The following is a 26,926-nucleotide window of genomic DNA, read 5'->3' as shown; positions in this document are numbered from 1 at the left end:
GGTATTAAGGGCTCGGTAATAATCACATTTCGTGTTAAAGGTCCTTATCTGGTGCCAAACGCGGTCAAATGCCTGGGACACGTCCAAGTACACAGAATCACAAAATTAAAAATAAATTGATAACGCCATTAAAAAATATATACAATTAGATATGTAGGTTGATTCGTTAAGTGTGTCTTATTATTGTTGTGGTTTACAACACTAACTTCATTACTCTATCACAGTATCACACAAAAAGTTTTGTGTACTTATCGGATTATCCATGTGTGTGGAATACTTATACGATCGTTTAATCAAACACTATAACTATACGGAGATAACAATAACAAATGCATGATTTAATAATAAAAGTTCTAACAAATATAGACATTACGACTGTTAGTTGTATTTATTTATACTGAAGTCTGAAACTTAGTCATTCATACAGAGTATAGATTATTATAGAGTTCAAAATATCTGATACATTTTAAACATTTTTTATGTTTGAAAATATTATTGCCAACTTTTCAAGAAATTGCATTTCTTAATAGTCAAGTAAATCGATTTGTTAAACGGCTCGAGTGTAATGAACAAATGTCACTATCTATCATAAAACTTGTCGACGTGAAACCAACTTTTTTTTTTCATTTGAAATGAGTCTTATAATGTTTGAAGGAAAAAACGTAATTAAAAATAGTGGTAGCGACGATGGGATTTTAAAAAAGTTAAAGGGCAAAAAAGCCATTCAAAGGCTAATGAAAAAAAAATGTCAAGACTCCTGTTTGCAACCAAAAGTAAATAAATGCAACTATTCCCCATTGACTATTGTTAAGCTCTGGACATGTTTTCACAATTTGACATCGTTTGTCGAAGAAAGTTTAAACAAAAAAACTCTTACAAATGTATTTATTTATAAAAACAATAATAGGTAATACTTTTAACGTGTTAAGGAACTGTAATTTCGATTAGTCTATAATATTGATTCAAAATAATCATCATAATCCTATACATGGATGTAGCCTATACATACATAAATTGTTTTAAGAAAATATACCGATACGGTGACTGAAGTTTTTAAGTGATGTGGTTAAGTGTGGTTTACAAATTCAGTATCGAATTTAATATGTATAATGAAATTAAGTAACATGCATGGTAATTAATTGAAAATACTTCGTGAAAAAACGGTTGAGTAAAATATATTTTGTTATAAAATAATATTAATAACGTATAGAAACAACCTTTCGTGGCTTCGTAGGAAGTCAGTTTAATCAAACAGGTTCGGACAATGTATTTCAGTCTGTTCTGTTTTTTCATTAGAACTTTGTTACACGATAATAATATAATATGAAGGTAGGTTTATATTTTAATAATATCAGTACTAAAAGTTAGCTGGTCAAAGACAAAAATTACACGTCATATCTATCTACCAGGGCAGTTGATTAGGAGTGAGCGGTATCATATCACCAATTGTTTTCATAATAATATATATTCTGAAAGTACTAAAATTTTTTGGCACGGGGTTTCAGCAGTTTAAGCAAGTGGAGACAGGGTTTTTACGATTTAGATTCAGCACCAATCGTAGTGATTCTGGCAAAACCGCAAACTGCTGGCAAACTGAAATGTATTTTAAGAGAAAACGGTGCAATGATTAAATAGATTTATCGTAAGACCGCGGCCATCGGCGTGTGTATATATACCTAGGTTGCAGGTAGGTATACATGAGCATTACAAGCAATATACGGTCTAACTCGTTTGTCATTTATATCGTATTTGCCGAAAACGAGTCAAGTTTGCGTAGTTACTTGCATATCGCGGAGGACGGTCCTAAGTGTTTCAATCTTCGTATACACACATAATGCTTTTAAAAGTGTTGTATCACGTTAATCAAACAACTTTGCTGATCGTATATACATATATAATATATACAAATTCTATGAACATACAGTAATAAATCGGACGATCATCGGTTTTTATATAGATTACCTTACATTGCAGGTTAGCCAAAATAAATATTATAATAAAATATGGAAAGTCTATAACCAACTGGGGATTTATCCAGCATGCTCACCTCAATTTTTTCCTTTAGCTTTTAAATCAAAATATTCAGATTATTATTTTTGGAATTTTTAAATATATTCAAAGGCCATTTTTTTAAATTATTAAAGTTTTTATAAAGTACTTAATGAGTGTTCTAGAGAGACCCAAACTTCTGTTTTTAAAATGGCGACCCATCTTTTAAAATGTAGTTTATTTACCATTTTTTTTTTCTGAACATTTTGACGTATCAGAATTAAAATTAAAACACGTTGTTTTTGAGTTATTTAATAATATTGTGTACTAAGGGTAATAGGTCCATGAAAATATGTTTGGAAGATACGGGGGCTAATGCAATTTAAAAATTTGATGATTATTATTAAGTTATCAACATTAATAATTTGTAAAATAATCTAAGTAGGTATATTAAGTATTAAATACATATTCTGTTTTATACTTTTGTAAAATAATTTTTAAAGACTATTATCCTAAGGTGATAATTTTAAAAACTGACTAACTAAATTTCGAATTTTTTTTAAATATGCACTAAATAATATTACTTAAGTAAAAAAAGGTGTTCTCATTTTTAAGAACAAAGGTTTGTATCGCTACATGATACTCTTTAAGTGGTATAAAAAATTCAAGAATTTTTGAAAACTTGTTTTTAAGTATATTTAAAGATTCCAAAAATCAGAATAACTGAATTATTAAAAAAAGAGGTTCAGCATTATTTTGTGATTAATCATGTATGTAACGTCTTATTCTTATTATTATTATTATTCGTTTCGTTTGTTCCGACTCTAAAATATAATATTATGTTATTACTAAAATTTTAATTTATCAAAGTAAACAAAACTGGCAGTGAGATTCGTAGAGGATCATTAATTTAAAACATACATATAAATCAGATTCTATATGTATCAGTGGCGTAATTTGGCCATGTATGTGGGGGGGATAAAATATTTTAACATTTTACATATATGGCTATACCCCCCTCCCATAAAAATAAATAAAAAGTATTTATTATAAGCACCTTTCAAAATTCAGAGTAATATATTTATGTACACATGAGACATGGAATAAATTCCGATTAAGTGTAAAAATCGATAAGTTATTTTTAGTTCAATAGGACTACGGAAAAATATTAGGATAGGATAAGATAGTACAGATATGACAATATTCTTTCGATCGTCGTCGATCCACGATAAAATAATACTTTACTTCTCGGTGGTTTATTTTTGTACCACTACACAATGCATAAACAAACTCAAAACTTACACAAAACATATTCATATTGCAATAGTGATACTTATAAACTTGCGTGACTGCATTTAAAACGAACTAGGTATGAAGTATTTATGTACAACTAGCATAAAGGATTTGTTTTTTTTTTGTATTATTTCTATAAAGTATAAAATATAGGCTATTTATAATAATATTAATTCTCCGAGGTATTTGATTTTAATATATACATTTATATAAAAAAAAAAAAATAATAATATTATTAGATAATGAAGTACATAGGTATGTAGTTAATCAATCTTAAAAAAAGGTCATGGGGGGGAATACGACACCCCCCCCCCAGTAATTACGCCACTGATATGTATAATAAGTTATTCTTGGAGACCACTATCACATATATGATACATATAACTGCAAAGCCAAAAAGAATTAGGTATATGCGGCAAAAAAACCTAGTATACATTGAAAAAAAATGTTTGACTGAGTTAATGGATTTTTATTTTATATTTTTCTTTTTTTATGTATAACGATATCATTTGCGTATCAATGCCATCCGACGCTTTCATAAATAAAAAACCATAAGCGAATATAATATAATTACTATTAAATATATATTAATATATAATGAACGTCTAAGCATATCGAGAGAAAAACACGCGATGACAGTATAATAGAGAGATTTGAATTTTAAATTACAATCTTATAAACAATTTTTATTTTTTTAGAATATATTTTTGAGAAAAATCTAGCTATACATAAATGATGATAAAGATAATGCTCTCACAACCGAAAACTTGAAAATATGCACAGGAAATTTTTATATAAATTTTGGATTCATATTATACTTATATTCCATATAGAATTTTTATTTGACCCTGCTTTATTTATTTATAAATCCAAAAAACGTGCTTATGTCCAAAGTCACTAACCCTTTTTTTGGGTTACTTTTTTACGGGCTTATATGCATCCACGGTGGCTAAACCAATAACCGACATGATGGTGCTGATTATGGGAAAACTAAATTTGTGTGTAACTCTAAGAAAATAGTCAAGATATGTGCAAGTATATTGCGCATTTATACGAAATTGTCCTATGAATTTTAATCGGGGACCTCCTGGAAAATTTGATTTAATTTTTGAATAACAAATGAGTGGTTGTAAATATTCAACGTTTTTGTCACTCATTAGTCTTATGAAAATGACATGCACTATGGTGAATAATCGACCTCTCCCACTTCAGTCACGATCATTATGCCATAAAATGTCACCCTTCGCCACGCATTCCACCTTTCCATCTCACTTAATCTGCACCGGTTTCTATAACGCACGAGTACGTTCAAGCACGCAAATAATTTGCGAAAGATTGACTGACCTTGGAGGCACGTTTCATTTTTAAAATATACCCACTGTAGTGTACCCTAGCGGTGCTCAATCTATTTTGATCCACGTACCCAGAATTAAATTTTTTCGATACTATACTCTTCACCAACCTTATATAAGATTATATAAATATACATTAATTTCATTTTGAGTTGAATTATTAACGAACCACTATTATAAAATTGTCGCTACCTTCAGGTTGTATCCCACTATAGTATAGACACTCACTCTCTGATTTCGTCGTTAAATATTCGCTTTAAATACGATTTTTTGAAACACGTATATGTATAATAAATCCGTATCACCGGGGTGAGAGTGAGAGCTTATGTTACGTGTTTTTTATTTTTTATTTTTTGGACAAGAGTGATACCTAGCGTCCGCTTTGATTAAGACTGATGTGCCACAACGGAGCGGGAAAGGATAAAACCAAATGTCTCGGGGGTTCTACGTGTGGCAAGACGACAGGTAATAGGTACAACCAATAAACTTGAAAAATGACATCGTTTTCGAAACCACGTTTTGACGATGATGGGACGACTTAATGGTCGGGATGGTTCTGCTTCCTTGGGCCCGGACAATTTTGCGTGACGTGCAAAACGCCTATCGTTCTTCTTGGGAACATCAAATTATACTCACATATAAATACCACCACATAATGTATACGTGTATACGAACACACAAATGTAAGGCTTATGTTTTTATCCGATAAAAATGCGACATATAACATTTTCCATCCCCTTAGGGTTTGAAAGGGTAATCGCCTTATTGTAAAAACAAGTACAACTGCAAATAAAAATGTCTAGTTTTTAAATCAATCTAACTAATTACCGAGTTGATTAGATTGTTCGAAGGGTACGTACTACGTAGTATCACAATACACGACAGTTCAATTACAAGGAGCCTAATATTATATAACCCACCTTTCAAACCAATACAAAGTACATGCCTATCTAATGAAACAAGTTGATACTTCCAACCCCGTAGCCCGTAGGTACTATGAGACACAATATTTCTATACATAGATATCGAATATAAACTTTGAAATACCTTCCTCACAATCAAGTGAATTATTAATTAAAACTGGTGATTTATTAATATAGCCGAAACTACTAATCTAAATATTATTATTCGACCAGGTGCTCCATAATGTAATACTTGCATTGTTAAGCTGTTATTAATATTATAGATACACGCTAAGGCTAATTAAAATTATGTAAATATTGTGAAATTCTATTTTTCCACGATTAACATACAGTAAAATATTTACTTGGACATTTTTTTTCTGTTAAGTTCAAAATAAATAAATTGATTATCACTTTCAGATGAATATAATTTACATATTAAGCATATCATAATAATTATATTAGCAAAAATATAGAGCGCCTAAAAGTATTTATAGAAATACATTGTAATATTTATTCCTATAAAAAATTATATATGGATAAATCCTCGCGAAAATTCCTGTATATGACTATATTATCTTCCTATATAATATAATATATAAGAATTTTTCGAAATACATCCAATCTGTAGAACAAAGTATTGAAACTGGGCCAAAATTATTTTGAAATAAATGTGTTAAATGGATCGGCAATTGAAGATGGGTTTTTTTAAATATATATATACATTATCACTGCTGTGTAACACCGAGGTCGGAAAATTGTATATTACGAAAACTTTTGGTCAACTGACATGCACCTGCATTGTATAAATCTGGAAAATGTCCACGAAGATGATGAATGAATGAAATATTCACAATGGAAATTTTATACAAATATACTTATATATCTATGATTTTTCACGAGAACGAAATAAAAAAATTAAAACATCGACACCAACATATTTACAAACTAGTTGACCATATAATATAGGTTACTTGGTGAATTGTAGATGCGGCAATAAAATCGCATCTATCACGAGACATGGAGTCATTCGGTAGGAAACGTTGTTGAGGGGACTTTCACTCATGTTTGATAACGAGAATTGATAATGATTTACTTAGCTCCCTATTTTGTACAGTATTTGTAAACGGTTTGCCCTCGTGACCAGAACGGAGGTAGAAGCGGAGGTGTAGCTGGTAATGGGGACGATAGCAGTGGGGTTTCGATCCATAAAGTTGGTTCACGTGTGTGTTTGCGTGTTCATAAGTTCGTGTGTGTTTATTTTGCTACCATGGCTATGGTCTTACTCTTGACAAGTACGATCCATATTATAAATTTGTCAAACATATTTCTCTACAATTGCCAATCACTGTTGCTTCGCCATGAACGCATAACTTTTTTATATTCACCATTTTTGATTAAGTGTTTTAAAAAAGCTTATTTTATCATTTTATCACTAAGCGAAAATAATTTGATTACGAAACTATAATTGAATTTTAACTACTTGTTTTACTAATAATTCGTTTAAAAAAATTTTCGAAAAAAAGTGAAATATTTTTCTTTTTTCTTTAAGGATGTTTGTACCTATACCTATCTACTGCAGTTTGTACCTAAGTACAAAACTAATAAATATAATATAAGATTGCATTACAATGTAGTATAACTAACGCGTGCTAATAATTGTTTACATACCTACAATTAATCTTCTTTTTTTCTTCTTATTATAACTAATAAAAAGCATATTATCTTGTTATAGTCATTGTTATGATTTTAAACGAAAGAATTTATTATACCCGATTATACTTTTAAATTTAAACTGAAAGTTAAAATATTTAATGAATATATGGAAAAATTATTCAGCAGCCAATGTTATTCAATATTCAAATTACTAACATTTGATTGTTCACCTATTCCATGATATTTTAGATGACATATTATGTCAACTATAAATTCTTAAATATGGCATTACTTTATACAATGCGAATCATATAAATCAAATTTAAGATTTTGAAGAGAGCAATAAGTCAATTGATTTAGCATATTCAAGAGGTAATTTAATGAACAGATTTGGAACATACATTTTTGTCGATAACAGAGACCCAAAACTATAAAGTATTATTCAACTTTTTTTATAAAACTGTAAGTACTGTTTTACGGTTTAAAACTCCGGATAGTTGGAAATTAATTGAAAAAATATTTTTGAATAGAATAACTAGTTAAGTGTTGGATGAAACTATATTGAAATAAATGTATCTTGATTATGTTAATGTAATTCAGAAAATAAAATCCATATACTATATTATAATCAAGATTTAAACAAATGATTTATAAATAATAATTATATTTATTTTTATTTTTAACTCTACAATATTATAATCATAATAAATGAATTCAATGATTATTTTTGTTTTGTTTTAAAATATACGAATAAAATACGAATACAATAAGACGCATCCACAAATAATTCTGCATGATAACATAAATATTATTTTTAATTGGAAATAAAAATTACAAAAAAAGAAACGGAGGTATTGAATATTGTAATACTTTAAATGATTTATATATTATATAATTATAATAGTTTTTCGAATATTTGTGTATTACTTATTTATCATATAATTAACAATTTTTCAAAGATAATATTATTATTTTTAAGATTATTTATTAAATTATTTTTAATTAAAAAATTCACTTTTAAAATTTTCCTAATTATATTTGCAAACGAATAATTTTTGAAGTTATTTCATACATAATACGTTTTTTTTTATACTTCACTATCACATAAATAAAAAAAGTAATAGAAATTAATTTAATTGAGCAAGGTTTTCGGGAAAAATTAAAATAGTTTCGTTTATTAACCAAAAACGTTGACACCTACTATACCTAAGAAATAAATGTTAATTAATTTAATTAGTTGCCGACTAAATGGCACATAAATGAAGAGAATTATCTTTTTATACATTAAGAAACTCGTTTTTAAGAAGAAAAAGCCCGGGTTTACATAGTTAAATATAATTGTTTTTTTTTTTTTTTTTTTTTTTTAAATGAAGTTTATCTTTAATTTATAAAATTAATTTGACAAATATAAAAAGTTAAACACGTTTAATTACCAGATATTATTATATTATTGACTACAAATAATAATTTACTATTTATGACTGCTCGTTGCTCGACAATGGTAATATGAAAAGTAATTATCAGTTAGCTACCTGTTTAATTTTTGTCCCCCTGCAGCGCCGATCGAATATAATATTATGATAATAACACATACAAATGTCTACAGGAATAAAAGTGAAAAAACATAACTATCTATTTCTATTGAATTTCGATGACGAAATGTATCATTTAATCGTATGGTATTCTACTATAGTAAGCTTATCGAATTTAATAATAATATCGTTCACCTTTATAGCTGTTTGTCATGAGTGATGAGGTGTAAACATTATATGTACCTATACCTAAAACCTATACAGAGGTTATTTACCTCTCCCGCAGAATTGTAAAAATCATAAAAATTCTAAATTTAAAAAAAAATCTAAATCATAAAAATCTTATAAATTAATAATGTATTTTTTATTCATTTAATAAAATCAAAATAGTAGCGGAAAATTGTTATTGGCGTTACCATTTGTATTTTTTTTTGTGTTTAGCCAATTTGCATATATTTTATATATTTAAAAAACTAATAATTTCATTCAGAAAATGTTATAATTTTAAAACTCATTTTCAAAACTTTTTCCTAACTTCTAAATTTAACACTTGTCTTAACATCTTACATACCTACTATCCAAAACACCTGATATTATATAACTACTACAGTCGTAAATTAAGATTGATTTTTATCACCAAGTTTTTTTTAACATTGAAAATAATGTGTGCAGTGTTTAAGTGTTTAAGAAATATAAACCAAATACGATTCGTTAAAAAACCTACGATTGTAAATAATACATAATTTCTACTTTAGTTGATTGTAATTGTCTCAGAGCGAATGTTCAATTTTTAATATTCCGATTTTGGAAGTATAATGCATCTGTCGATTTATTGTAATATTTTGATGATTAATCATTCTGTGATAAGATAAATTGACAAATCGGTGCCCCCAAACAAAATATTTTAACGCCCCTTGCCTAATAATATAATAATAATTACTCAGATATAAACTTAATTATGTGGACAATATTTCCATGACCCTTATTCGAAGAATACGCTTCTCGCTGACTAATATACGAATATGACGCAATAAAAATTAAAAATATATACCATTTTTAAACACCGGAGCATTAATTATTTTTTGGGATTATGTTTATCTTTTATCAATTATATTTTTGTTTAGAAATACTCGCGAGTTCATCTTGGTGAGGCCTCACAATATTTGTTTGATATCAAATTAAACAAAATAAGTAAATAATAATTCGCACATGCACCTTTACACTGCGGTACGCACGGAGACCGTGTGACGGATGCGTTCAACCAGAAACGCCTCGTCGCGCAGCTGCAAGGAATTCTGATGCGTTTTATTATAATACTATGTATACTTATTATAATATAGTATATAATATGCATAATACATGCCCGCGGCACTCAGTGCAATGATAATAACCGTATTATACGACACCGAAGCAGTGCGCGGTCGTCCGCGACGTCTACATGATATAATTATAATTATGATTATTATTACTAGGTACAAGTTGCGTAGTACGCTTTGCGTGCCTATAGATTATTATTCAACAAACAGTTGCTGTGAGCCCGCACTACCGATGAGCCACGGTCGGTAAGTAGGCCTGCGATTCGTGAAATAATATTTTAATACAATATTATACACAATTATTATAAACGACAATGGACCAACGAATATGGTGTAGATATGAAAATAATATCAAGAACATACATCATAAATTCATAACAACATACCTACCGAAACTACTAACAGGGTACCTACAGACCAAGGGCGTTACAGACTTACAGACTTACTAACGGACTTACAGACGCCATCGTCCTACGCCCCCAGTGTCAAGACCTCGAAGGAAATCTGCTTTGAGGGCTGAAGGCAAATACGTCGTAATTCTTAAGTCAAAGACGTTATTATTATATCGATCATATTATACTATATACCAGCTACATTGTATTATTACGCGATTTTACGTACCTACTACCTACATCATCATCGTTATTATTATTATTATTATTGCTTGTGCGCTAATAGCATTTTGACACCGTAATAATATACCTATCATGTGTTATGAAATGCTCATATATGGTATATATGGTAGATACATATAATATTCTTAACGACGCGGCTCGTGGAGCTGAAAGTATGTTTTTGCGTTGAGAGTAGACGTAGTAAGTACATGTATTACGTGTATATATAGAGGGACTCTGTCTGTCGGGTTAGTGAAAATGTGTATATGTATTGTTAGAAATAATGTATATATATATATATATATATGTATAAGATTTATAGTGAAAAGGTAGATGTCCAGACGCACTTAAGGCCTCTTGCGTTGACCGACTCACGATAAAAACCGTAAAAACTTTTCAGTGGTAGACATGATTCGTGTATATGTGCACGCGCACGCTTTCCACAATATTACGTCTTTTACGCCAATATAATATAGCAGGTCCTACACTTAAGTTTAAGACGTCCGAGCCAGACGTCATATCCATTCATGCATGCATGCATACATACATACATACATACATACATACATACATACATACATACATACATACATACATACATACATACATACATACATACATACATAGTATATTCATACTATAAAAACAAACGTAACCATAAACACAATACATACACGTACGACATTGCCCGTCCAGTGCCTCGAATAAAGACAATGATTTAATTAAATTCTATGATTTTCGGCGTTATCGCATACAATAACCAACATCATACACAATTCGCTCATATACGTGAAAAACCTGAACGGACTTAATCGAAAAAATATAAGTCGTAGGGAAAAGAATAATACTCCAAAAGTTTCCCGAGCACCCATAGATACGAGATTAAATAATAAAATTGTAACGTTTATCTCTGTAGAAAACTAGGTACTTGGAATATTTTCTTTGTACGAGTGCAATAAATACGATATGATAATATATACTTCTGTAAAAGAAAGTCAAACTATTCTATGAACTGCTTGCGTGAATGACATACACTTGCTAATATTTAAAAAAGACATAACTATAAAAAAATACGAAATCGGAAAAATTCAAACTTCCACGACATAGATTGTACTACATAGGTACACGCTATTGTGTTTTAGTTATCACATCATATGATTTTCAAGATTTTCAAAACAGAAATTTAAGTGTATCGGTGCGTATCGATACCTACAATGTTAAGCATTTAAGAATAGTTACATATTATATTTTATTATTGTGTATAAAAAATGGCTGCGATACATTTCCATCTGCAGCGGACTCAAAACTTAAGACTATTTGGTATACATCACATATATATCTAGTGCATATATTGATTTATAAGTTCCTGAGTATCGGAGTTTTCTTTTTGAAAATCATATTGAATAATATTCGTTATAATATAATATTGTAATCACGTTTATTTCGTGCGAAGTAAAAAAGAATATTTACATCATATTCAGGCGATTTAAAATGCCACCCCTATCCCCTTACAACTCGATTACAACATTTGACCTCCGAGTGTGCGTATTATTATTTTAAGACTGCAGTGTATATCATAAATTAAAATAATATTACTGGAGACACTTACTAGTGTCAAGGTGTGCCTGAGCCGCATCATCTGCTCGGGCCGATGATTTTGCTGTTTCATTATTCTGGACATGCGTTCGATGCGCTGTTGGCTTGTCATTTCGGCGGTCCGGAGTTGCGGAGGATGTTGACGGGCGCCCCCGAGTTCAGAGGCGTATCTACGCGTCTGCTGCTGCTGCTGCATCTGTTGATGGTTGTGCTGCAGTTGCTGTTGCTGTTGCGCTTGTTGCTGCTTCTGCTGCAAATCGATACGGGACCGGTGGTGGTAGGGCCCGGAGGCCACGGCCTCCGCGGCAGCCGTCACCGACTCTTCGGACGCGGCGCCGAGATGCTGCCGGCAGAACACTGTGGACAGAGGCACGGCCCGAGCCACCAGATTTTCGGCCGAGCCCACAGACGAGTCGTCATAGAACCGTTTCAGGTTCATCAGGTCACCGAAGCTGCCGGTAGAACCTTTGGCACACAACACACAACACCCGAACCGTAGTTTTTCATACACTTGCGGCAACGATCGCGACGTTATAGCACGCCGCGACGTTTCGCTGCAATCTATCTCGAGGCCAAAATGGCGTTTGCGTCTTTTTTTTTTAAATTTTTTAATCGGGGCTTACAGATACGAACTGTGTGTGAAATTCCGCTCGACTCCGTTTCGTTACCATAATACAGCACAATATAACGTGGGATGTTCGTGCTTTTACTGAGTAATTTCTCCCGTATGCGTTTTGTTTAGTTTTTATCCCGTTCAACGGAAAGACAATAATATCCGATAAAATGTGCATCTCGGTTTTATGCGTAGCGCGTAGGTAACTTGTGGTAACTCGACTGAAGCAAATAGTACACAATTAAGAAAACAATTAGCTAATAGATTTGTATAATTATTATTATTGTTTAAAATTTAAAAAAATAAATATTATTTGTATTCAGTATCCCTACAAACCTACTACTACTACTACTACTACCTACTACCGTACAAACTACTAACGTACTACTACAAACGTAATCAATAACAGAAACATTCGAAGCCGGAAGATCTGTTCGCTCATATGGCATTCGAAAGAAATTCTGACTTCAATTTTTTTTTTATTGTTTACACCTATAGAGAAATCTTAAGGATGACTCGATTACACGAAAATGGTGTAGTAGATGTATGCCATAATATGTTTGGTCTTTAGTGACTAACTATGACTGGAAAAGTTTTGAATAAGTATAAAGACTATGGATAATAGTAAATAATAATATAATCATTATCAAATTCATTGTATAGAAACGAACTATATCGTATTCCTAAACATATCAAAATTTGTTGATAGAAAATATAGTGCTCATATTTGAATTCGATGTTACAAATTTGAGGAATAAGACAAATATTTATGATTTAATTACATTTTGTCTTAGGTATTAATCATCCAATTAATAGATTGTAGATACTGATGCACTAACGATATTTGTTTCACAGTTATTCTGCATTTCTATGATTTCTATTTAACGTTGTTGTACAGCGTTAATTTTATAGATGACAAATTGTATACAAAACGGGCCAGTTCAATTAAAAACGTATTCCTTTTTTTAAATCTATAACGGAGCACTGCAGGCTCATCAATTATTAAAAGAAGTATAATAACCACGTATTATAATACATAGTAATTTATAAATTTGATTGAAAAGCTGACGACGTTATTGAAAGTTAATATAAACTACTTCTATATACGCGTAGTGTAGGTACTTCTAAAAGTTATAAAGGACGAACAAAGTTTGAGTATGAGCCAAGTTCTAACCGGCGCGACCTTTGAATTCCTCAAGTATAATAATATGTACTCTCAGGAAACAAACATATCCGTTACGCATATATACCCTGCACGCTCGAACGTTTCCGAGAAATCCGTCACTCGAACGCCCTCTGCTTTAATGCCGGATAGCTGGATAACCGCTATGTTCCGGTAAGGGAGGGAAACAACCCCTCGAAGTACGGTACGCGACGGAATCGACCGGAACTACACAGCAGCCGTGTGGATACGGGTCAGAATATAATGGTTACTATGTGCGATGATGTACCTGCCAGTGAGTCCGATCTCTTCAGGTCCGTCAGACTCGAGCCCCGCCTCATCCTGTTCCTGGGCAGGGAAACGGGTGGTTTAGCAGCGGCGGCAGAGGCGGCGGCATTGGCCACCGACCTTTCCGAGTTGCCGGTCTTGGCCAACGATGACGAGTCCGACTTGGATATGGTGCGTCGGGTGCCGCCGATCATCGGGAACACGGCCGTCAGCTTGATCCGCCTGTTGGACAAGAAACCTCCACCGCCACCGCTGCTTCCAGGACCAGTTCCACCGCCCGCCGGCGGATCCATGGCCGGATCGTCGTCAAAATCACGTATACCGTCGGCACGGCGATCGTCAATCGTTGGTGTTCACTGCGAAAGCTGCGCTCGCGGGCGCGCACACACGTCACACTTCAATCGCGAAACGATATCGTATGTCGCCGTAGTCGTAGTCGCTGCCGTATAGTCGTAATCAAAGTGGTGGTGGTGGTGGTCGTGGTCGTCCAATAGTCACAGTAGTGCTACTATATTGTACTCGAGTTGGGTGTGTGTGCGTGTATACTATTATGCGTGTTGGCGGACACGGGAGAAAAAAACCGAAAATATACACACAAAAATACCGGACGGTGGGAGGTCGTTATCACACGCTGTGTCGGCGGACATGGCCTTTCAATTATCTCGTGTATACCGCATGCTGCGGATGATAACGCCCCCAAGGTCTACGCTTTTAGCGGGATTTTATTTAAATCAATTAAAAAAACCCTAATTTGTCGTCGACACCGTTCGATGCGTTCTATACGCGTATATTTGTGTGTTTTCGTCTACATGCGTGCACACGACGACAAATAATAATTATAATAATAACAATATTGTGTATTTTACGTATATTATATGCACAACAAATCTAGGCGTCGCGAGTTCGAATCGGATTGCTGTAATATGGCGTCGTGGTTGTACATAATGTCACTGTGTTTTAATACCTTCTTGGGATACGGCAAGGCGCCGGTTCGTCCGGCAAACCGTCCAAAGTAGTTATACTCTGCAGTGTTTTTCAGCTTGATTTACGGCCTCAAATCCTGAAGTATACAACAGGAAAACTCCAATTGTTAGGTAAGTAATTATACCAATTACTAAGTAGTACAAAATATGATCCATTTCTGATTGCTGCAAACGTGCGGATCTTTTCAGTTGAGATACAGCTAACATCCATATACTAACTACACATATCGACGGGTAACGGAGAATCTAACAGAATAGATGCAGAATAAAACTTGTGACGTCAAAAAAAGAAACAAACGACAATAATATGACGACCGAGCGATCAAATGTAAAAATTCGGTGAAAGATGATTAAAAAATAAAAATAAAATATAAGTAGCTACAATAGAACTCCAATTATCCGGACTAATTAATGTCAAGGGTAGTCCGGATAAGCAAATATCCAGATGATTGACGTATGATATATCAAAAGTTATATAATTGTATGAATATATTGTATGTATGTATTTATTATTTATTATTAATATATATGTAATATAATTTAAAATTCGTAACCATAAAAAATAATTGTATCATATATTTAACTTAAACAAAATAAGCTTTAATTATAATATGTGACATATTTTAAAACCATAAAAAAGTCGACTTGGCACATTATTTATTTTATTTTGAAAAATTATGATATTTTAGTTTGCTTCATAGTTGACTTTCTCTTTAGAGCAGCTATGTCTCTCAATCTTCTTAATTGCAACAATAGAGTGGTGTTCGATTCTTCTTGCCTCTCAATCATTTAAACGCCAAATCAAATGAATCAAAAGTTTCAGAGTGAGACGGTCCATTTTCACCTGCAGTCAAATCGCCAGTTTCATTTTTCTCTTCTTCAAATAAGTTACGAACAATTTCATCATCTGAAAGTATTTGATATTCTGGATCCTTTGTATCCATAAGCAACCACTCATTTATATTGTCTTCATCACAATCCCCAAATGTGGGAACTTGGCTTATACACTGTTGTATTTCAGCTATTTCAATATAATTCTACATTTTGGGTATTTTCAACTTGCTTCAGTAACTTATTCCATGACTTTTCCAAAATTTAATTTTGTACACATTTCTACGTGTATGAATGACGGCACGTGTCATTTTTTTCTCCTTCGGTTAATTGGACGTCCGGATGATTGGCGTTCGGATAATCGGAGTTCTACTGTACCTATATATTATAATGTATTCGTATAACGGCTAACGAGGTTTTTAAAAATCAATATTATATAATATGTAGTTGTTTGATATTTTTTACTAATGATAATATACAAATTAATTGCGATTTATATAATTTTATCTATATGAAAATATATTATCGCGGCTAATATGTGTTCCATATTTTAAAAGCATAGACTGCATAGAGTGTATAGTATAAGATTTATATTTTAATTTAAAAATCAATACTCTTTTTTATTTTACATATTTCAAACAAGCGTTGATTTTATATCACATTTCTTTATACATAGATATTATGTTACTTTTTGATAAAATAATTTAAAAAGGTATATTATGTTTATAAAAAACATAATTGATTTATGCATTACTTAGCTTATGTAAAATGTTTTGAAACAAATTATACTATTTAAATGCAAAATTGTATATTACCCATGTTGGTACCTATTTCAAAAATTAAATGTGCAATTCGAAAAGAAGATGATGAAAATAAAATATTTCAACATAAGTAAACTATTCGTATTCAAAGAATATTATGTTATAAATAATACTAAAATTCTAGACTGAAGGTAAGTAGTTTAAATCTATCCAATTTAGTTTTGAACAGGAATTTGGAAAAAAATTAGGCTACCTGCGTAATATGATCCAATTTTAAATTAAATTAATTATTTAATACAACACTCATGTCAAATAATAAAGTAAAAAATTGTCAAATAATAATTAATAGTCGGGGAAAAACCAAAAACTACATCTAACGAAAATGTAAACCCAACAGATGTTTAAAATTACACGATTTCTCTACGAATAGAAAACACTCATTAAAGTAATCACAATATGCTGACTAAACACAATAACCAAGTGATACCCAGTTTAATTAATCACACGTTTTCGGACATTCGTATTCAACAATGGCCCCGTGTAATTTTGGCCCATGAATCGTTCATGGACAAAACAGTCATTGGACCAGCAAAATGTATTGTTTTCATTAATAGATCTAGTAAACATTACATGTTCGGAAAATAATATTATTCTTATTAGTTATTAAACATCCAAACATTTTTGTTTCGGTATGTGAAATTAATATAATGATGGTTGAAAAGAAAAAAAAACTACTAACATCCAAAATGAACTCAATTAATAAAAACTGTAATGTGTCATTAAAATATTGTCCGATGCTGATTTCAAAACCACTCTCAGAACAGTCAGAACCATCTGTTTATGCTGAATTTCTGAGAAACTGTATGTTTAATGAAAAATGAGCAGATTTCGCAGAAGGAACCCATTTTAGAAATACATACCTCACTTAAATCTTTTTTTATTATTAATATTATCTACTTTATCTAACATAAAAGTTTAAAAAATATTCCTATTACCTGTGGCTTGTACCTACTCATAAATATTTTTATTGCATCTTTTTTTAAAAATGTTCATGCCTATTTTTTTTCACTCTTCGTATAACTTAAAGCTTATTGTGCGCTTTTTTCATAAATATATAACCGTATTGTATATTTCATGGAACGTATAAATAAAAAAATTTTATTTTATAATACACACGTGCCTAATAAATAAATGAATTAAGATAAATAGAATATTTGACTTTCAAGTATAATAATTAAAGACCACATTTAAAAAACCTAAACAGAGTAATATGTAAATAATTATAATTTATAATTTATAATATATTTTCTTCCATATTAACAACAATGTATTTGTAAATTCATTTAAGTTACCAACAATTTTCGAAACTCATCCATCACAATTTATTATTTTTTTATCACTTCAAAAACCAATATTGAACTTAAAAGTAATTATAGCGTGGTCAATTCGTATTCTGTGAACCATTAGATATTTTTTCTCTGACCAATTATTTATCAAACAACCACAAAACTTTCAACTATTATAAATGAGAATTGTCATGTGCGTTATTATTGCTGTCATAGTGTTATTAGATTAAAATGAAATATAAACAATTGATAATATTCTATAGTAATGTTATGACTTATATTTCACTAAATTCTTTATCACTTGACTACTTTTGAACAAAATATTATTTTACATTCAACAACTATCGTGACATATCACATTTATTCATAATTACAATATCTATATTAGTATATTATTAAACACCTAACTGCTCTAAGTAATCGATTATATTGTGAACAAAGTGTTTCTTACTTTTATGCAGAAAGTATAAATTATAAGTTAGTCGAGCATAATCCTAAATAATATTATTCTATTGGCGTAATATAATTATTGTTTAAAAAAAAGTCTATGTATTTTAACGATGTACTAAAAACCAATATGTAACATGCTAATCACGGCCAATGACCAATGCAGTTGTGGCCTTGTAATTTTTAGTAAAAAAAATAAATAAATAATAATTACTGTCACCGCGACGAAGTATAACACTTACTAAACAAAGCTTAGTACCTATATATAATATAAACCTTATAATTATATGCTATTATACTTAAAGTCTATATGTATAGGTATATAATATTACATTATAGCATATAATTCACGAGTAGGTATATTCATCGAGTGTAGACTCCACAAAGTCTACAAGGTATACTACAATATAGTATAGTGTTTTAATGGTATCTATATGGTATCTCGATAGTATTAGCGCGTGAATTTATGGCCCACTACAACTCAATATTATTATAACAATACGTGTACAATAATAATATTATGTACCTATGCGTTTAACATTTTGTCGTGTGTGCCTATTTAAATACAAGGATGGTCAGAACCGAAGTTGTAACGGTTAAGGTCAACCACGCGTCTAGCCCGCATTTCCATTACACATTTCCGCGTGCACACAGTACACACCAATACCCTGTACAATAATTGCCATTAGTTCCATATATATTACACACATATTATTATATCGTATTCACGTACGCCACTGTGGCCCCCTCGTATTTCACTTTTTTTGTTTTGTTTATTTATTTGTTTATTGTTTTTTTTTTTTATCATTTCAAACGACCCAATTCGGGAGACGGTAAACGTGATATTTAAATGATATATACACTGGGACCCAGTTGTCGTAGTATACATGGAAAATATATTTTACGATACTATTATAATTTTTAATATTATGACATATTATTATCATAGGCGCTCTTCATCACCGTGTGTACACCATGCGTCGACGAAATATTCATTCTGTCGTCACCGTATACGCACCGCCGGAGAATGATATTATTGTTTTACCGTACCATAATATATTTTAAATCAAAAATTTCTGAGATGTCGCCCGGTGTTGCACCGCTCTTATATATAGCTACTGGTGTATAATATTATTTGATAATATACACAGTACACACGCACTACTATACATAATAAATAGCAACGCGTGTGCAAGAAAACGTTCAATTTCCCCAGCCCAAATGGGTCAAGTACTTGAAATGATTTCCGGATGGTTAAACGCATAAACCCGGGAGCCGCATACTCCACCACCTCACCATTGCCGGCAAACGAAACGAAATACGCGCCACCAAATTTCAACGGAATTGATCTCCACAAACATAAATCTAGAAAATGTAATCATAGTTCGTCTGCGTGAGATTCGAAAAAAGCACATTAATATTATTATCTTTTGCATTCGACCAGAGCGTATAGTGCATTTGGAAAATATTCCGCAACTACACGTAGGTCTGGCACGATAAAATATTTTACGTTATAGCCAAACAGTTATAAATGTAATTAATATTGTATTCGTTATTGCAGCCCTAGTGATGATGCCACGACGTTATTGGTTTGATCTACAACTGGTCTTTTAACGGATTACTTTATCGTTATTATTATTGTTGTTGTCAATATTACTAATAAAGTAATAACACAGCCTATAAATCCAATTGCCTCATTAACCCAGTTCCGTTCGTTAACGTTTACACTAACTTCTATAGCCTCTACTGATTTGATTAGACGACCTACATTCTAATGCATAATAAGAATAACTATTTAAAATATTTGATCAATTTTGCAAACAACCGGACACCTATCATAAATTTAGATCTTAAGTGCATTTATTATACTTAAAGTTTTGTCTATAATATGTAGATATGTAGACGAATCCCAGTAGTTTGTATTAATAATTGTTTTCAAATATTTAGAAAGCTCAAGTTTGTATTACATTTATACCAACTACATCAAATTATTACATAGTTTTTTCAGTTATAAATCATCCGGTTTTCTTATCAAAAATAAGTATCTAATAAAAATTTAAACATGAAACATGTGAAGAGATAATAATTATCTGTGAGCAAGCCAATGATAGAAATGTTTTAAGATTCACATATTTTACTTGTGTTCAAAAAATTCAATGATACCGATCCAAATTACGTAAATTAAATTAGGTACTCAAGCAAATTAGACAGATTTATAATATAATGGACATTGTGAGTATACTTATATGTATAGTATACAATATACAAAGTGTCTCACGATGATCGGACATATGGAATAACTTTTGTTATATTCAATAATTTAATATTCTTTTTTTTATATAATTCATAGACACTTGCGTTAAATTTTTAATATTATTTTAATTTTTTGATACTGAAAATAAAAAACTTAAAAATTGGTAAACATTTTTTTGGATGAATTCAAAATAGAAAATTTGTGAATCTGTTTATAAGAAAAATTTTGATGGTAAAAAGATTTATCTAAGTCAAGTAGTTTATTTTTTAGAATTTTTTTAAAATTCAATATACTTTTAGTTAATTTAATTTGAAACGTAATAACTTTTTTAAAAATATAATTTTTGAGAATTTGCTAATATGAGTATATTTCTTAAATTATTTACTAATAATATAGTGTTGACAATTTTTGTCATACGTTTAATTAGAATATTTATTTTTATTTATTTATTTTTTTTGTTGGATCTTTCTGAGACACCCTGTATATATATGTGTATATTATAGTATTAAAACAATCTCAAATTAGTACGCAATCCTTTAAATCACAAGCGATCAAGCTAAAGTTTAATTTTTTTTCACTCTTATTGCATTTACCCGTTGCTCTCTACCACGCGTAGTCCCGTCGTTATAAATGATTGAGTACACATACATTTTGATTGATGTTGAAAGAATTTTTCAGCTGTACAGTTTTTTTTTTCATTATTATTATATAAATAAAAAAATTCACTATAGTTTCCAGAAAACATTGATTATTCAGTCAATTATAATTTTAGTTATCGATTCAATACAGTTTATTGTGTTATTATAAATTATAATATAGAAACTTTTAACTCACAACCACGAATAATAATCTAATTTTCAACAATATATTATTATTACAATTAATGTAAAATATTTAAATTTGTTTATCAGCTCGTGTTCTTTATTGGACTTTCTAACTATACTTTGCATATTGTTTACGTGTTTATATAATGTCATATTATCTACAGTAAATATCAAATAAAGCTATATACTATATACGTATTATATTTTATAGTACCTATCAAAAGTATAGCGTTTTTCTTTCAAGTTTAATGAAATTAAACACACATTAGATTGAATAATTCTCATTTTGGCTAGTACATTCAATTGAACTTAATACTGATTAAAATATTAGAATTTTAGAAACATACTATTTACTTTCTACATCAACGATGACAAAAATTTAATACTGGTTATTATTTGTGATAGGATATAGTTAAACAATACAAAATACATTTATATGAGACATATTTGTTCTAAATATGTAAATAAATAATGAATGAAAAATATTATTATATTTTGGTATTAAAAAGTAAAATTGTATAATATTTCTTCTTCGCACACTTAAAAATTTATGCATATACTTAGAACTACCATGGTGCCTATTAAAGCGATAAAATGTTGTTTATAAATTCACCAATACAAATAAATAAAAGTTAAAAAGCTCTGTTTTGTTAAATTTTTCTATTCTCAAATTTTCACATAACGTTTTTATAACAATATACAATCATTTATACTAAAGAGAAATGTACACATCAAAGGTAGATCCATTAAGAATTATTACTATAAGTAACTATTGAAAAATGTAATATTTTAAAAGATATTCAATAAAATAGAAAATAAATAAAACTTGATGAATGCATTTTGTATTTAAATACATAAATCACAAAAAGTAAAAAAAAAAAATCGATCAGGTAAAAGGTCTTAAAAAGGATGGACATTATTTATGTATATTTCTTTACCCAAAGTATTCAGCTATATTTTTGCATTTATATAAAAATGTATGACATAGTGAAAAACCTAAATATACAATAAATAATTTACGAACTTGAGCTAATAATGTTATACTTATAATTTTTTTCATAAATCCGTATATAGGTAAAACATTATACATAGATAATAGTATCTGTTTCCTTAACCCGAAAAAATTAATATTGTGAATTCAATAGAATATAGTATTTAAAAAACAAATTCCAGAAGTACACGAGATAATACCTAGGTACGTGATACCCTTATAAGTTCTCAATTAGTGATTACATTGGGTTTTACAACTAGTTGTATAACTTATTTTTAATCCATGTTTTCAAGTAGTATTAAGAACTTGTTATACAGCTATATTGCTATAAAGGTTTAGACAATCGTTCACAATTTTATTTTAAAATACAAACATTATTCTCTAAACAATAACTAATATAGTTAATCAGAAATTTGAAACGTTTGTTTTAGAATAATTCGTCAAACAATATTTTTAGAATTTGAAATAATAACTTTTTTTCTCCGTATGATCAACAATTTCAAAGCGCATTTTATGCTTCAAGTTTATTTAATTTATAAAATTTAAAAATACGAATTACCCATACAATTATATGTTTTTCTTGAATATTATGTGAAATAATATATTCAACTTATTTTACAGAAAATTAACCACAGCGCACGACGTTACTTTGCGTGTTCTATATTCAGGAATGTTTTCCTACACTGTATTATAGTTTAAATGAAGAGGTACGAGGATTGATGGAGTGCAAAAAAACATTCCACTTTGACATACCATTTTTTTATATTCCATAAATTTGACCATCAATTTTAAAATCTGAATAATTCTTTATAGACATAATATACACGGTAGTAAATAAATAATAAAATATCACATTTTATCCCCTCATTTTTAATGATTTTATTCATAATAATGGAATATCATTTTATACCATAACAACCAGATTACTGAAAGTGTCAATAGCACCGTACAATAAATGGAAAACCATAATAAGTATTATTTTTTTTTTTTTATTATAATTATGGTACGTAGGTTGTTCAATATTGATACAATTTAAATTAAAACAAACAAAGTTACCAGATTAATGACTACAATTTTAACTAATCTGGTATTAACTTGATCAATAATCATACAAATTAATAATGTAAAACTGAGTTATAAAGCTGTTTATTCGTGGTAAAATATAAGTTACTACTTATGATGTTGTCGATAATTACTTGTTGGAATACGTAAATTTGAATTTGCTATAGTTTAATATTCAACACAAGCAATACCGAAAATGCTAATGGATAACGTGAAAACATAACAAAAGCAAAATTCGATGATTTATGAACAGCTTCGAATTTCCAATAAACTTAATTTCCTTCAATGTATGCGTGACACACATATTTATAGGTGCTTACGTGTACTGCACTAACCAATGGACAGGATAAAAAGCAAACATTAAGAAAACATAACACATCATGGTAATGATTGTTATTCTAAGAAGTGTACAGACGAGTGTGATGTATTTAGTTAGACAATTCTGCACTTAATTATAGTATAAAATATTATTATTATTTAGATCTTGAAAATATGTCCGTCTACATCAATGTTTATTTTTCAGAACATCTCATAGAAAAATAAGGTTTAAAATTATATTATCTATAAAGTATAATCATCATGATTTGAATTTCTACATCAATATTCAATATACAGCTTTATTGTAAAAAAAAAAACAAGATACTTTACTATATTTAACGATCTACTTATATCCATTTATTTTTAATATGTTATTTTGTTTTTACGAAATAGTTCAAGAGTTCTTAGAAAATTTATTCATTTCATTTCAACAGCTATGGTAAATATTTGTTGAGTCGAATATATTTTTCAATGGTATAAGATAAAAACTAGTATTAGAGAAGTTTATATTTATTTTATATATTAAATATTAATATTTTCATCGCTGGTTATTGTTATATAAAAATTTTCTCCATCCCCAAATATTAATTTTGTAACGCAAAATCGTATGTCCTTGTATATGACAAGAATATTCAATGTTTACACATAAAAAGAGAGACAAATAATTTCAGCGATATTTGTTGTATTTTATTTATGTTTATAATTCGATATAAATTATTTATTTGTTAGGATTTAAAAAATACTGTAATTCCTAATGTTTATAGCTTCAACCAATACTTTAAATACCTTTATATTATACAATAATTCTATGACTCAAACGAATATCATACAGATCCAAAATAAAGTTATTGATTACAGCTTATAATATAAGAATTCAGATGTACATAAGCATGTCATATTATCAAACTTAAACTCAGATTACTTTTGGCTATAAAATATTCTTAATATAAGTCTTATTTAATTATCTATAGTATTATATACCACTAATTAATATGTTTGATCATTTTTATCAAACATATTATGTATATATAAAACCATTTGTCTTAACTAATAAGTATTCAATACTATACCTGTAATAGAGACTACTAATTAAAATGTAAAATACTAAATTTGGGTATTTAAAAATAATAAATAGATTAAGTGTTAAGCATAAATCAGATTATCAGTTTAAACGGTTACTTAATTATTTAAAAATACATATACAATTATAACCAAATCAGTCAGTAGTGTTTTTAATATTGTAACTATTGACGTCTACCAAAAAAAGTAAGTAAAAAGTATAAAAAGTACTCACATTTAGCTGATGGACGATCTTGTTATACGCCTTATGCCATCGCATTCTTGCCAAGTTACTTTTCTCTTCTGGAGCTGTTTGTTCTGGAAGTCTAGGTTCTTCAACTGACAACTCTTTTTCTTCTTCCAGATCCAGTTGATCATCATCGTCGTGTTCTTCAATACTATCTTGTTGTTGGTGCTGTAGTTGATGTTGTTGGATCTGTTGTTGTTGCTGTTGTTGTAACTGTTGCAATTGAAGTTGCTGCTGTTGTTGTGATATTGAGGGTGGAAAATGTTTTATTGGACTAGAGAACAAATCAACAGAACCAGAGGAAGTGGGAACTTCTGGTAATACCCTGGGTGATTCCGGTTCATCGTTATGGTCTTCCGCTGGTAGTAATTCATCTTGATAACTTTCAGTGGATTCCTGTGGCCTTAATGTATAGCCTACAGAAGATGATGTGTCCTCTTTAGGTTTATACTGTTCGTAACTGTTAGTTTTTGATGAAGATGTTTCTTGTATCCAACGTCGGTTAGACGTACTTACTGATGACACAGCTGTTTCAAAAGATTCCTAAGGTAAGAAAAATTAATGTTAGACATTTTAAAATTAATATGATATTATCATGCCATTATTTGTTCATGTTATTTTCAAATGTATCTTTGAGTAAAGTTTCTGAAGTATAATAATATATTATTTTATAGTTTATTAGTTTTAAAGCTAAAAATTTAAAAATATAATGACTTTTGAACCAAATTATGAATGTATAAATTTGTTTTTTTTTAATCTAATTTATACAACTTTTAATTATTATGTAGGAGTTTAAATACTATAAATTGCGCAAGACGGTATTATTATTACTATTATCAATTTATCTACTAAACAGTATTTTTACGAAAAAAATGTTTAATAAATTATTTAAAAAAAAAAAAAATGTAAAAAATTATAATTTATTCTTAAAATGTGTAAGATTTATTTTGAAATAAAATTTTTTATATTTTTTGCAATACATAATTTTATAAAATTTGAAATTATTATAAAACTGTTAGTTGAAATAACAACATAATTAAAATTTTTTTTTCCAACTACCTATCCAGTTTGTCTTGTAAAAACAACGCTTAAATAGTAAATTAAATATTTCTAATATTAATTTAAAATGAAATCCTATACTTGAATTGTTAAAATATTTTAAAATATTTTAACAGTTTTTTTTATATTTATCAATTAGATAATTAGATTATTAATTAGATTTATTTTAGATTCTGAGCGGAGCGATGAATGTATTAATTTTACCATGATGTGTGTTTTTTTTTTTTTTTTGCTTTGTGTCTGTCATCACGTTTTGGGGCAGTAAAAATGCTTTGATTTTTGACTTCAGTACCTCGTTCGACCAGAAAGTGAATCTAGTTGGTACTTTGGTGGGTCAAAAGTAAAAAAATATTAATACTTTTCTAAATAATTGAGAAAAACAAACTAAAAATTAAGGGAAAAACGGGAAATTTTACGCACACTCATTTTTC

The 26,926-nt window shown here is 29.6% G+C and overlaps 1 protein-coding gene across 7 annotated transcripts in view; it reads right to left on the bottom strand.

The window, feature by feature from the left end:
- The window catches only part of unc-13 (protein unc13 homolog), a 184,946-nt gene that overhangs the window by 119,280 nt on the left and 38,740 nt on the right, over nucleotides 1-26,926 (bottom strand). For all 7 annotated transcript variants that reach the window (XM_089229892.1, XM_089229890.1, XM_089229894.1 and 4 more), the window contains one exon: nucleotides 25,425-25,979. In XM_089229892.1, coding sequence (XP_089086018.1) covers nucleotides 25,425-25,979 — 555 coding nt within the window. The remainder of the gene's footprint in view (nucleotides 1-25,424; nucleotides 25,980-26,926) is intronic.

Source organism: Diuraphis noxia, unplaced genomic scaffold (genome assembly GCF_037042655.1).
Source record: "Diuraphis noxia isolate RWA-SAM2 unplaced genomic scaffold, SU_Dnox_SAM2 contig0005, whole genome shotgun sequence".
NCBI classification, from domain to species: Eukaryota; Metazoa; Arthropoda; class Insecta; order Hemiptera; family Aphididae; genus Diuraphis; species Diuraphis noxia.
Note: the sequence above shows the minus strand (reverse complement) of the source record. Positions and strands in the feature narration are given on the sequence as shown.